This window comes from Heterodontus francisci, chromosome 23, assembly GCF_036365525.1.
Source record: "Heterodontus francisci isolate sHetFra1 chromosome 23, sHetFra1.hap1, whole genome shotgun sequence".
Lineage (NCBI taxonomy): Eukaryota > Metazoa > Chordata > Chondrichthyes > Heterodontiformes > Heterodontidae > Heterodontus > Heterodontus francisci.
In genome coordinates, this window is record NC_090393.1 from 33,191,918 (window position 1) to 33,205,355 (window position 13,438).

The window sequence follows — 13,438 nt, forward strand, 5'->3', positions numbered from 1 at the left end:
TATTTAAAAATAGGATAATTGTTTAAAAATGTTAACCCTACTACAACTGAGGAAGGAAAAGAATGGCATCCCTTTGGAACATTTGTGAACATGCAAGAGAAATCTACAGCTGTAACTGGAAAGAGTCAAAGAGGTTAGGCGGCATGAGGTGTCACAATGGGTCTAAAATGCAAGCCTTTAACCTCCAGGAATCTTGACACCTTTTCCAAGCATGAACAAGTCTCCTTTCTCTGCTTGCTGCTAGGGTTCCAAACAAATATGTTTGGACAGCCTCAATCCAGTTCATTGTGACCATAGGCTAATAGCACAAAGCTACCCATAGTTCAAGACTCAATAAGACCCAAGCTGGCTGGGATGTGAAATGAAATAAAAATCAAAATATTTATACTTGTGAAGTAGAGGGTGACAAACAATTGCATTATCAAGTATAAATTTGGAAAATACATTGTCCAATTTTTAAAAAAATTGAACTTTTAAAAATTCACCACAAGCTGGCCTGCCTCTACATCAGAACTCAACCCAGCATTTCTGAGGCTACATAATGAAACATAATATTTTGCCACTTAACCTAGGTTTAGTGCTGTTCATTACTTTCAGTGGCATAGGTAAGTCTAAACAATGAAGTACAGTGCAATGTTTCAATGCCGAAACTCAAACATTGTGAAGCTCATGACATTGTCTGTGATATAGGGTCTATTTTTCAGACAAATTCTTACAAGGTAGAAACCACTCTTAGGTCTTAACTTGATTACTAACTGTGTCGGGGTTAAATTAATTGCACCTTAAATCAACATCTGGTGTCACTTAGTTATAAATTAATTTTTTCCAGGAAAAATATGGGTAATAAGCTATTCTATAAAACTTCTAGGAAAATTGTTAATACCATAATTTAATCTGAGGAGCTCCGATTGCAATAAAACATAGTATTTTATTGCCCTAACATCCAAAGTAATGGTAGCTCACTTAGTTGAGGAGCTGGAACCCTTTTTTGGCTTAATAACTATATAGTATGGAAACACAAATTACTTTATTCCATTAGTTTGAAAATACCAAAAATTAAGTTTAACAAAGCACCAATAAAAAATTTATTTCCCCATGTCGAACTTTTTTTGCAGAACTTTGAAAATGGAAGTAAGTATTGACCATAGGTTATTGCTTCCAGGTGCCTACATAGGGCCAATCCTACCTCCGTAAGTAGATGTAAACAAGGATGGAATCCAGCAGAGAAAATTCTGCCTCATATTTTAGGGAAAAATTAGCAAAATCACAAGCAGATTTAAGTCATCAATGGAGATACTATTATCACAGGAAGTTAGATGGTAAATAGATGCCTAATGTACACTAAAACAAAAACTGAATTAAATTATGTAAATAGAGGCTTTTGAATGCATGTTGCTAGGGGTAACGTGCTGTGCAGGGATTGTGGTTATAATTATCCCAATTCCAAAGCTTTAAGTGACCAAAAGGAAAAAAATACGAAAGATTTGAGACTCGATCAGCCACCTATGTAACTAAACTGACCGTTATATAATTAGCAAAAATGTTCCACTTGATTATATAATAAATGTGGTTTATGTAAGAAAATTATACTGAATAGGAAAGAATACTAGATAATAAAAGTTTAAAAAAAACATGTTAGATTATTCCAATTATGGGATTAACAAGCATTGGTATTATACAGTTTGAAATTCTAAAAGTGCCAGTATTGAATTGTTGTGGTGTGGAAAGATCCAAGCACCTTTCTGCAGCACATACCTTCTGATGACTGGTGACTTCGTCCTTGCTTCTGCCCAGCTCGCCTGCAAGTTTGCCGTTTTCCTCATGTAGTGCTGCCAGCTGCTGGGACTTCTGGGCTGTTGCCAGCTTCAGCTCCTCTCTGCAAAGGCAAAGTGAGTGCATGGTTACTATAGTAACCACTGATGAGAGTCAAGTGAAGAAGCAGTGGGAGAGGATCAGCATCATATCTTTAAAATGTTTCTAGGTCACGTATGCTAATCTGATGTGAAATGTGCAAAATAATCTTCTATGGCTACAAATATAAACTTTGCACTTCAAAAATAACCATGGGCTTCAGAGCTGCAAAACTTCCGTCCAGGGAGCTATCACGAGGTCTTAAACAATAACACAAGGAGAAATATTTTTAGAATTATTTAGTAGGCTTTCCAACATTCATTGCTACTAACAAACAGATCCATCTATTCCACAGCTGCAGCTAAAACCAAAGCTTACAGGCATCAATTTCACTGACTGTGTTCACTACAGTAAAATGTGCATATTTACATTACAATATTAAATCCCTTTGTAAAGCAGTATTGCTTGAATAATTTGGCTCAACCCAGTTGCTTTCCATTTTAAAGACCTAATGTACAAAATCTATATTTTTTTAAATGACATAGTGACCTAAACCATTTAAAAATACAATTTTCTCCCAGTGGTGCAAGTAGATTCATATATTGAATCACTATGACACAGGGATAATGTGCCACAGTTCCTCACACGGTAAATTCCTGACCTCAGCAGAGCTACCTGAAGAGGTGGAACGAATGAAGACAGGGTTTCTTGTAGAGGATGGGTGGAAGTGAGAGGGAAATGGAACAGCGAGATGAGAAGTCAGCTCAGACCACCTAATAGCCAGCTGAGAACAGCACTGGCAGGAAACCTGGAAATATTCAGCAATGGTTAATGGTACAGACTGAAGAACAGTACAGAAAAAAACACAGCATGGAGAGTGTCAAATTTCCCATGCTAAGGGACAGTGAACAAGATACGGCATCATTAAAAGGAAAAACTCAAATCTGAGGTAAAAATAGGCAAAAGGTCTGTCAGTATTTGTAAAGAAGAACAAAACATGTTTCAGTTATGTAGTCTTAATCGGGGTGGGGATGGGTGGGGAAGGGAATCAGCAGATCGACTAACCATAGTGAGGGGGTTAATGGGTTAAAGCCTGCAACATGCTCCACAGAAATCTAAGATGATATAAAGGTTCAGTGAAATGGGCCAGAGATATAAAAAGAAAAGAATATGTAAATAGGGGTAAAAAGACACAAAACAGCTCCACACAAACAAAAACTTGAGAAAATGAGAGGGAAAACAAGCTGCATATGCAGCAGATCTGACGTTAAAATACAAAGCTCATGCAGATCCACTAATTGCAAGAAGAAAAACAGATTCACACCATGACCTCAAACCCCTGCCAGCAACGTTTTCTAACTTACAGTCTCCAAATCAAAACGTCTGCTGAGGATAAGGTGGATATTTTGATGCTGTAGTGTGGAAAGTGGAGTCATCAAAGGAAATAAAACAGAACTGGGAGAAAAATGTAATCCTTATTTGGGGAGTGAGGTGGAAAGCATAGTGAAAGTAGTTGTGGAAGTTAATAGGTGTCTGTGGAAAGCTCATGAGCAGAAATGTTGGGAGGAAAGTTCATGACAATCAAGGAAGAGATTGAATAGACTGTGACTATGTGTATACCACAGGGGGAAGAGAAAAAAAATCTAGTAGGCCAGTCTGCCCAGGCTGCTAGCATGCACCCTTCAGCAAAAGTAGACTGCAGTGTGGACAAAGGCCTGAGGAGGTTGCTGGGGAATTGTATGTCGCATCTGCACAAGGTAGGAAGAACTAAAAGGACAATAAGTTGTTACATGGGAAAAAGTATGAATACATGAAAAGCATGCCCTAGTCTGGTATGAATCATTAAGTTTCAAGATTTAATAAAATAAAAAAAGTGTCAAATCATTACCACAAAACTTAAATTTGCATATAATCAACTTGCACTCATATGTCATAAATGTAGAGAAATGTTCCACAGCACTTGACAGAGGTGTGATTAAAAAATGGTGTTGAGCTAACTGAGGAGATATTAGGGGAGGTGACCAAAAGCTTAGCGACAGAGATGGGTTTGAAGGAGCCTAAATGACAAAAGAGAGGTAGTAGGATTTTCAACTTTGGTTGGAGGTATTCCTGTAAGCTGATGATTCAATAGAGTTTATTCATAACAATCCCAACAATGAAGCAGCCTATTGCAGGACCTATATTACATTAAGGGGATTGGATGGACAAGTAGCAAGCCACATAGTTCTGGGTAATAACTACCTTGAAATACAGGAATTCCAGCCTCGCCCCTTGCCAATATACAACAGTAGATGAGATTTTTCAGCCACATTGTTTTTACCGACCAGTCACAGCACTTAAAAAATAAATGACATGAACAATTGTACTTTATATACCTAAACGCAAGAGATGGTTAAAATGCCAAATGATATGGGATCCACGATAAATAAAAGATTAATATTGTCACTGACCAATCATTTCAGGGACTCACATTCATACATATTTTACATACAGACAGGCAGTCAGACAACTATAACACTGTCACTTATGACATCATCAGTACAACACTTAATTTGTGATAATCGTCATTTCCAGATAACAAGAATTTGCTCTGCAAATAAATAGGTTAAAATATCATACTAAACATCTCTATGGTATACAGTGCATTTATTTTGTAGCAAGCTGTAGTTGCAGTAGTCAAATGGGAAGCAAAATTCCTATTGGTGATCAGTGTACATATAACTAGGTCAATAAGTAGCTCATGCTAGTTAAGATATGTAAAAGGCATCATGCAACTTTACCGCAGATAATTATAATTTTACAAATTGTGAAACAAAAATAAAAGGCACCTTGATGTCTATACTCACTAGTTTTTAAATTTGTGACTCATTTTAGAGGCTTGTATTTCAAAATAGGAAGGAAAAACAAAATGCCCATTAGATATTACATAAAGAAATCTTCCTCAAAATATGCAAAAATTTATTAAATCAAGTCAATAAATTGCAAAAGATTAGCAGCAAATAACTACTATTCCCCCCCCCACTCCCCAATAGAGAAGTGGATTATTGGGCATTTCTTGAGGGAAAAATGTTAAAAAGGAGCTCTGCATTAGAAGTTCTCACACAGCATTTCTGTAGCTGAAATGGGAAAGTGCAATTTATTTGAGACATATGGTTTACACAAACCTTTTTTCCTTGTTGGCCACCTAGATTAGAAAAGTCAATGTAGCGCCCTGTCATTACAGCAATGACAATCACTAAAAAATCATTGGTATCTCATAAAATCTTGTTTAAACGTCACATCTGAATAGCACAGTTAATGCACAAGAGCAGAAAAATTAAATTTAAAGCACAAACATACAAGAAATATAAATATTTATTTATAAACCATAATATTATATGCAAAGCAAGGTTTGGCATTTATGAAAAGCCTTCAGTTTACAATTTTTAGAAAATTATAAAGGATAGTCTAAGTTTAACCAAATGCTGAAACCCTTGTTAATACCTTTGACATCTGCAGACCCAACTATTCCAATAGGTAGCGTCCCACCCTCTATAAACTTCAGCTCTTCCAAACTTTGTTGCTCGTATTCTATCCCATCACCCATTCATTGCTGATTTACATTAGCTCCCATACCCAACAATGCCTTTAATTTAAAATTTTCTTCCTAGTGTTAAAATGCTTTCATGACCTCATCCCTCGCCAATTCCCTGAACTTTCTTCTCCTCTGATTCTAACCTCTTGTGTACCACACTTGCTCCTCCACACACACATTTGTTGCATCAATACCAAGCATGCCTTCAGCAGCCTAGGATCCAATGCTCTTAAATTCCCAGTTTAATTCCCTCTACCTCCCTTTTCTCCTTGAAGACCATCTTTAAAAATCATGTTGACAAAACTTTTGGTCACCCCTTCGAATATCTCCTTTGGTTCATTTATTTCTGAAAACATTTCTGTGGATTACTTTTCTACATTAAAGCCGTTGAATAACAACAACAATTTATATAGCACCTTTAATGTAATAAAACATCCCAAGGTACTTCACAGGAGCATTATAAACAAAATATGATGCCCAGCCACATAAGACAATATTAGGTTATATGACCAAAAAATTGGTCAAAGGAGGAGGTCTTGAGAGTGTCTTAAAGGAGGAAAGCGAGGTAGCGAGATGAAGAAAGGGAATTCCAGAGCTTAGGGCCTAGGCAGCTGAAGGCGTGGCCGCCAATGGTGGAATGATTAAAATCAGGGATGCTCAAGAGGCCAGAATTAGATCAGCACAGATATCTCGGAGGGTTGTGGGTTTAGAGGAGATTATAGAGATAGAGAAGGGGCAAGGTCACAGATGGGTTTGAAAGCAAGGATGAAAATTTTAAAATCAAGTTGTTGCTTGATCGGAATCCAACATAGGTCAGCAACCACAGGGGTGATAGGGGAACGGGACTTGGTGCAAGTGTAAAACATGGCAGCAGAGTTTTGGATGACCTCAGGTTTACGGAGGACAGAATGTGGGAGATCAGCCAGGAATGCATTGTAGTAGTCAAGTCTAGAGGTAACAAAGGTATGTATGAGGGTTTCAGCAGATGAGCTGAGACAGGGGAGATGTCAGGCGCTGTTATGGAGGTGGAAATAGGTGGTCTTAGGGATGGGGCAAATATGTGGTCAGGAGCTCATCTCGGGGTCAAATATGACACCAAGGTTGCAAACAGACTGGTTTAGTCTCAGACTGTTGCTAGGGAGAGGGATGAAGTCAGTAGCTTGGGAATGGAGTTTGAAGCGGGAACTGAAAATAATGGCTCCAGTCTTTCCAATATTTAATTGGAGGAAATTTCTGCTCATCCAGAACTGGATGTCCAATAAGGAGGCCAATAATTTAGCATGAGTGGAGGAGTTGAGAGGTGGTGATGAGGTAGAGCTAGGTGTTGTCAGCATACACGTGAAAACTATCACCATGCTTTCGGATGAATTTGCTGAGCGGCAGCATTTGATGAGAAATAGGAGAGGACCAAGGATAAATCCTTGGGGGACACCAGAGGTAACTGTGTGGGAGCAGGAAGAGAAACCATTACAAGTGATACTCTAGAGGGGATTAGACTGATAAGAATGGAACTAGTCCCACCCAACTGGGCGACAGGGAACAGGCGTTGGAGGAGGAGGATGGTGTGGTCAACCATGCCAAAGGCTGCAGACAGGTCAAGATAAATCTAAGTTGTTGTTGCTATTTAACTATGGATGACCATAAGATGGCAGAACACTATTATTGGCAACAGATAAATTAAACACTAGACGCCTGTGGATGATGCAGTCAGATAAAGAAAATATAAAAGTCCTAATAAAGCTTTCTTTCTCAAACTCATTTAATACCATATTCCCTCACTCATCACTCGCTTTAAAGCAACAAATTTAGTTAACTATATGGAATACACCAACATGCAATTGCATTCATCAGAAAGTTACATCATAAACATAGGAAGAAACCCATAATATTGTTTTAGAAAAAATTGTTAATATTTAAATATAGGTAACAGGGACTGAGAGAATAAAGTTTAACCAGCAAAACAATTCCAGCCCTCAGCCGTACCTGCCATTAAAACCATTAAGCAACTAAACGAAGCCTGAATTAGAAAATTAAATTGTAAAATTGGAGTATTTTATTTTAAAATGAGTGAAAAATGTAGTTTGATGACATGACCATTTAAAAACTGAGAACACTGCAGCAACATACTACGCGCAGTAATGTCATTAGAATTTTACAGGACAGGAAAAATTAAGTTGAAATTTAAGGACTACAAATATTTAGCATTTGTAATAGATTATGATGATATCTTTTCACATCACTTAAGCTACAACAGAATGTTGGAAATAACGTTCAAATTCTTAATTATTTTTGAGGAACTGCAGTTGAACATATTTTTTTTAAGTGTTCTTCATCAAAATAATACAACTCTCCATTGAGAGCCATTAATAAACAATGGGAAATGTAAAATCTTTCCTTAAGCATACTATCCAGTTCACTGAGTAACACTGCTTAATACTCTAAATAGCACAGAACAATTACAAAACAAGGATAAAACCAGCATGCACATTTGTGAAAGTAACTCAGTGCCTTATAAGTTAACAAACTTTGGTTAAAATCGAATGACATATCTCCAATATATTAAGTCAGTGGTAGGTCACAATTTATAGATGTACGAACATACATGCACACACATCTTCTAACATTCCCATCTGTAAAGAGACTTTGGGCCCAATTTTAACTCCATGCAAGTGGAAGGGTATTGAGCGAGTTCAAGTTTTGTCCTTTGTGTTTGATGATTGAGACCACTTATGAAGCTTCGTATTGTAAAAACTGAGATGTGTCATTAAGGTTCATGGACACAAAAGTGCGCGCACATGCACATATAGGTGCCAGCATGCCCATTGGTGAAAGAAACTCAAGTGTTTGAAGCAAAGTCATCACCCATGAAGTGTAGTTAAAACCTGAGGTGGCGTGTCTAAAATCTGATGAAGTGTTTTAAACCTATTCTGATGAGCAGAAATTCTCCACAAATGGCAGATGGACAGTACCATACCATGAGTCACCCCGCTTCTGCAGCGTGGGGGAAGAATTAAAAAGTGTCAGCTACAGTAATTGATACCTAATTTTGATGAAATTGCAGCTCATATAATGCAATGGAACTTAGCGAATGGTTATAAAATACTATATTCAGTACTAAATCTGAAGCTACAAAACACCACAATATCTTTGTCATAGTTTGAAAAAAAATTAATACATTGACTTGGGTTTAATAGTTCATGAGAAATGAAGAACGAGATATGGAGGGATTGTGTAATTAATATCACCTCATATTTTACTGTTGATATTGACTTCAATCATGAATTATGCAGGGATTTTATAATTATATGCATTATTTTCCCTTTACCTCTTATAGTCTTCTGTGTTTTGTACTGCATTATTCTGTAATTGAAAGAGCAGACAAGTGATTGCACCAAAGCCCTGCTCAGAGACACTTGATAGTCAACCTTTTGGATATGTGAATGTGGGCTGGGATGATGCTCCCATTTGCTTTCCTTTTTCCTACCCAGTGGAATAGCACCTGGTCTCCCTATTATAGCACAAGTGATTAATTGAAAACTTATTGCACGGAGGACAAAATAAAAAGTCAGTCCAGCATGAACATCCCACCCTTCTATAGTGTTTGGTGTCGCTGTGCAGCTGCCTTAACATTTTATTTTAATTTATCGTTGCACATCTGGAAAGACTTTGATCAAAGGGTAACACAAATATTCACTGTGGCGTTACATTGTCTATGTGAAGATTTTGAATTAAACCCTCGTTGTAGCACCAATTGCCTTCAGCAGTGTGATTTAACAAATACATCATAAGAATATCCTATACTGAGTAATTAAACATCTTCAGCTGTGCAAAATACTATTACCATACAGAAGTTAAGACATCTGCACATATTTTCTGCACATAACTTCTCTTTGTCAATGTATCACAAAGATCATCTGCATTTCAAAGGGTTAAAATCACTGCCCAAATAAAATATTTCTTTCAGTAAATTAAAATATACTATGTAAAACTTACTTATGGCAATGACAGATTACATTAATGGGGACCAAGCAAAGTACAAAGCATGATGATGTATTTATTTTATTCGTTCTTGGAATGTGAGCGTTGCTGGCAAGGTATTTATTGCCCATCCCGAATTGCCTTTGAGAAACTGGTGGTGAGCTGCCTTCTCGAACCGTAACTGTATCGGTTTGATACAACTGAGTGACTTGCTAGGCCCTTTCAGAGGGCAGTTCAAAGTAATCCACACTGCTGTGGATCTGGAGTCACATGTAGGCCAGACTGGGGAAGGATGGCAGATTTCCTCTCCTGAAGGAGATTAGTGAATCAGATAGGGTTTTAAGATAATCCAGTAGTTTCATGGTTATTATTAATTAGACTAGCATTTTATTCCAGATTTTATTAATTGAATATAAATTCCCCCAGCTGCCATGGTGGGATTTGAACTCATGTCTCCAGAGCATTAGTCCAGCTTCTGGATTATTAGTCCAGTAACATTACCACCACGCTCCGTCTGTTAGACCACCATTTCTCAGCAGTGTTGTTCATCAAGATAATGGACACTGAGATTTTTCGCACATTCAGGATAAATTAATTGCATCCTCTAATTATTTCTAAACAAGTATTTAAAAAGCAAGTGGTGTGATACTGGATACGAGTTACTGCAACAATGAAATAAGTAGAATAGTCATATTTTATTTAAATTGTTCTACTGCTTCATCTCTAGATGCATCCAATGCATTTTTCTATTCTTCAAAAATTCAAGGAAAAAACTCTTAAAGGACCTTTCATAGAGTAGAGAAAGGAATGTCTGTGCTTGTGAGGAAAAACAAGAGTATACTGTAGTTCTATTAATAAGGGTATCCCCCTGGGGATTTGTCCATTTTCTTGTATTGATTTTTGATTTCAGACCAATAGTGAGCTGCCCTTTTAAAATAAACCTAAATCTCTGCCCACCCCTCCCCTTTCCTTCCTCACCAGTGCACAGGATATGTCCAGGGCTCCACAGAGTGCCTGCAACACACTACTGGAATTTATCTTAGGCTGTGTTTGCTGACAACGCAACCACTAGGTGGCCGAGTACTAGCACATGCACAAATGCAGCCCTCATCTACTGAAATATCACTGTCAGTGACGCCTCAGGCAGCTGCCAGTATTAAAGATGACGCTGCTCAATTTATCACAAAAAACAAATCAAACCCAAATCCCCTCAATTGCTGCAATCACCGCCTCCATATCACGTCCAACAGTACCCCGTTCCCTCCTGCCATCACGCTTCTCTTCACTGCTCCCTCCCGTCTGCTCGTCACTTGCTCCCTGCCTTGCCGCTGCCTTCCATCAGCCACTCGCTCTCCGCCTTGCCTCTTCGGCTGCTCGCTCCCCACCCCGGCCGCTCATCCCAGGCCTCGCTGCTTCCCCCCACTCGGCCATTCGCTCCTGGGTTACCCTGTCACTCCTCGGCTGCTCGCTCTGTCATGCCGCTTCGGTGGCTCATTACCCGTCCCCCACCCCTTCGGGTGGTGTGGCGGGGGGGGAAATTGCCTGAGGGGGGGAAGCGGCGAGGACGGTAGCGAGTGCCTGAGGGGGAAGCGCCAAGGGCAGGAGCGAGTGGTTTCGGGGGGGGGGTGGGGGGGAGCAGCCAAGGGGAAATTGAGTGGCTGAGGGAAGGCAGTGGGAAATTGAAAGCGGCCATTAAAGCAGGGATGACAGGAAGGAGCGTGGTACTGTTTGGGGGAATGGAGGCAGCGATCGTGGCGAGGACGTCATTGCATGGTGACGTCAGCGCAGCATGCGCACATTCATACTCACTAGCTGGCAAATGTTCGCACGCACTAATAACGTCCGCAATCACTCTGCATTGTCAGGAGTCACTGACTTTAGTACCTTTAATGTAATAAAATGTCACAAGACAGGAGCATTATCAAATAAAATTTGAAACCGAGCCATATGAGGAGAATTTAGGGCATTTTGGTAGTACTGTCTAACACTCTCACTGTATGCGTCTTATTCCTTTTTTCTACTTCTATATGCGGGTGCCCATCCCGCTGCCAATTTATTTGTTAATTGCTTATTAAGCACTTTGGGTTGGGATATTTTTGCTATGTAAAGGCACTACATAAATGCAAATTCTTGTTTCTAAAATTAGTAAATTCCATGGATAAATATGGTTTAGTAAATGAGAAGGACTAGGAGTTACTTTTGTAAAATATGATGAAATTAATCATACCTTATTCAAGGCCACTCACTATTTTCTTTTGAATGCAAAAAGGAATGCTGCAGATTTAAAGATCCTATATAAACTCAATGAAAGCATATCTTCCAGAGACCTGAACTGCCGATGAAGATTATATTTGATGAGGTGAATATCTTAACTATATATGTGTACATTGCATTTAAAAATTCTTCCAGATGAATGGCCGGGCAAGGAATAGTGCTCCAGCAAGAAATTAATACCTTCAGGAGAGGACGACGGAAGAAAATTGGTGGAGGGAGGGAAAGTTAAGTTAACCCTTTAACTACAGACTGACTGGTATTGTAATTTTGGCAATGCTGCTAAGATGATTGTGTTGTGTAGTTTTATTACAAATGAATGACACCGATGAGTTCCCAATTATATCTTCCTGCAAAGGGGGGTACCATTCAGGAGCAAAGCATCTCCGCCCCCGCAGAGGAAAAAATGTGAATACAGTGTGTAAACCTCCTAGCAGTAATAAAAAAAAATGCTCTATTTTATCATTAAGGTTACAAGAAGTCTTCCATGGACTACTGTTTAGCACAAAATAAATCCTTCAGTTCTCCACTTTCATGTTGTGTGAAAATAGAAAAGTTAACGAAGATTAGTGAAATTGAGTCATTTGTGCATTCGAGTTAAAAGAGGTCAACGTTGTTATATAAAGAAACTACCTATACAAGAATATCACAATTATTTTGAACATTAAGTGCAGTTACCCACATTTCTTTGCAAAGGATTCCTATTCTCTTATTCTCAGAGCTGAGCTGCTGTTTCGAGTGGTTCAAATCTTCTTGGCATTTACTGTTTTGTTCCTTAAGAGCTTCCAGCTGACAAAAGAGAAAAAAAAAATTTGTTTCCACAAATAAAATATTTTCAGAACCTTCCAGAACAGTATTGAAAATAAAAAAATAATTGACATCTGAGTGTAATATAAAAGACAGCTTTTGTTCCAACACATCAGCAAAAAGAAAATGGCTATTATGAAAAGCAAATCTATCATGCTGTGTATCTAGCACTGCAAAAGCTTGTCCATCAGTAAAAGAAAAAACAGAACTGCCCCTACCAGCATCCTTAATGTAAAACATTAAAACCTTTCTTTAAATGCATGTTTCGTTACTACTTTGTGATTTACAATGAATACCACACTGCAGCTTTCCAGATGTTTCCCCACCTCAGAATCAAATTCGAACTGCTGCCTACCTGAGTAAAGGTAGTGAATCATTCAAATATTGGAAACCCAAGAAAAGGATTCCGAGAAACACACAAGGCTACACAATTTATCTTAATTGCTGTAAAAGCATTCACAGTACAACACACAGTACTGATTACCAGAATATATTACTGATCACCAGGTCATTTATAAAGAAAACTGAACATCACCTGTTCCTTAAAAATCATACCTTAAGCTGCACAGAGAAGTAATAAGGGGAATAATTATCTTGTAAAGCTCTGATATCCATTACTGATATTAAGATATTTTCTTCTTTGAAAAATTATTCCGAAGGTATGGTCCAATTATATGTGTTAGATAATTAACCTGAATGCTCAGTGCCATAATCTGTCATATGCACCAGTGCTGAGTTGCATAACACAAGAATTCTGATGTACAGCCTCCAACCAGCTGTCCTACCACGACAGGCTCCTGAATCTTTAGCTGGGCACTCCCAACAAATCAGCTTTTATGCACAAGTGACATCATTGAAAGCTCTATGGCCTCACAGCTTCTCAGTTTTATTTCTAAGTACTCATTAAAATAATAGAAATTCCTGAAAATATCGCCAAAAAATATTTGGAAGATATAT

General features: G+C 38.3%; 1 protein-coding gene across 5 annotated transcripts in view; it reads right to left on the reverse strand.

Annotated features, from left to right (window-relative positions):
• clip1a (CAP-GLY domain containing linker protein 1a) overlaps positions 1–13,438 on the reverse strand; it is a 231,074-nt gene that overhangs the window by 40,051 nt on the left and 177,585 nt on the right. For all 5 annotated transcript variants that reach the window (XM_068055040.1, XM_068055039.1, XM_068055041.1 and 2 more), the window contains 2 exons: positions 12,357–12,463; positions 1,756–1,876 (listed from right to left, as the gene is read on the reverse strand). In XM_068055040.1, coding sequence (XP_067911141.1) covers positions 1,756–1,876; positions 12,357–12,463 — 228 coding nt within the window. The remainder of the gene's footprint in view (positions 1–1,755; positions 1,877–12,356; positions 12,464–13,438) is intronic.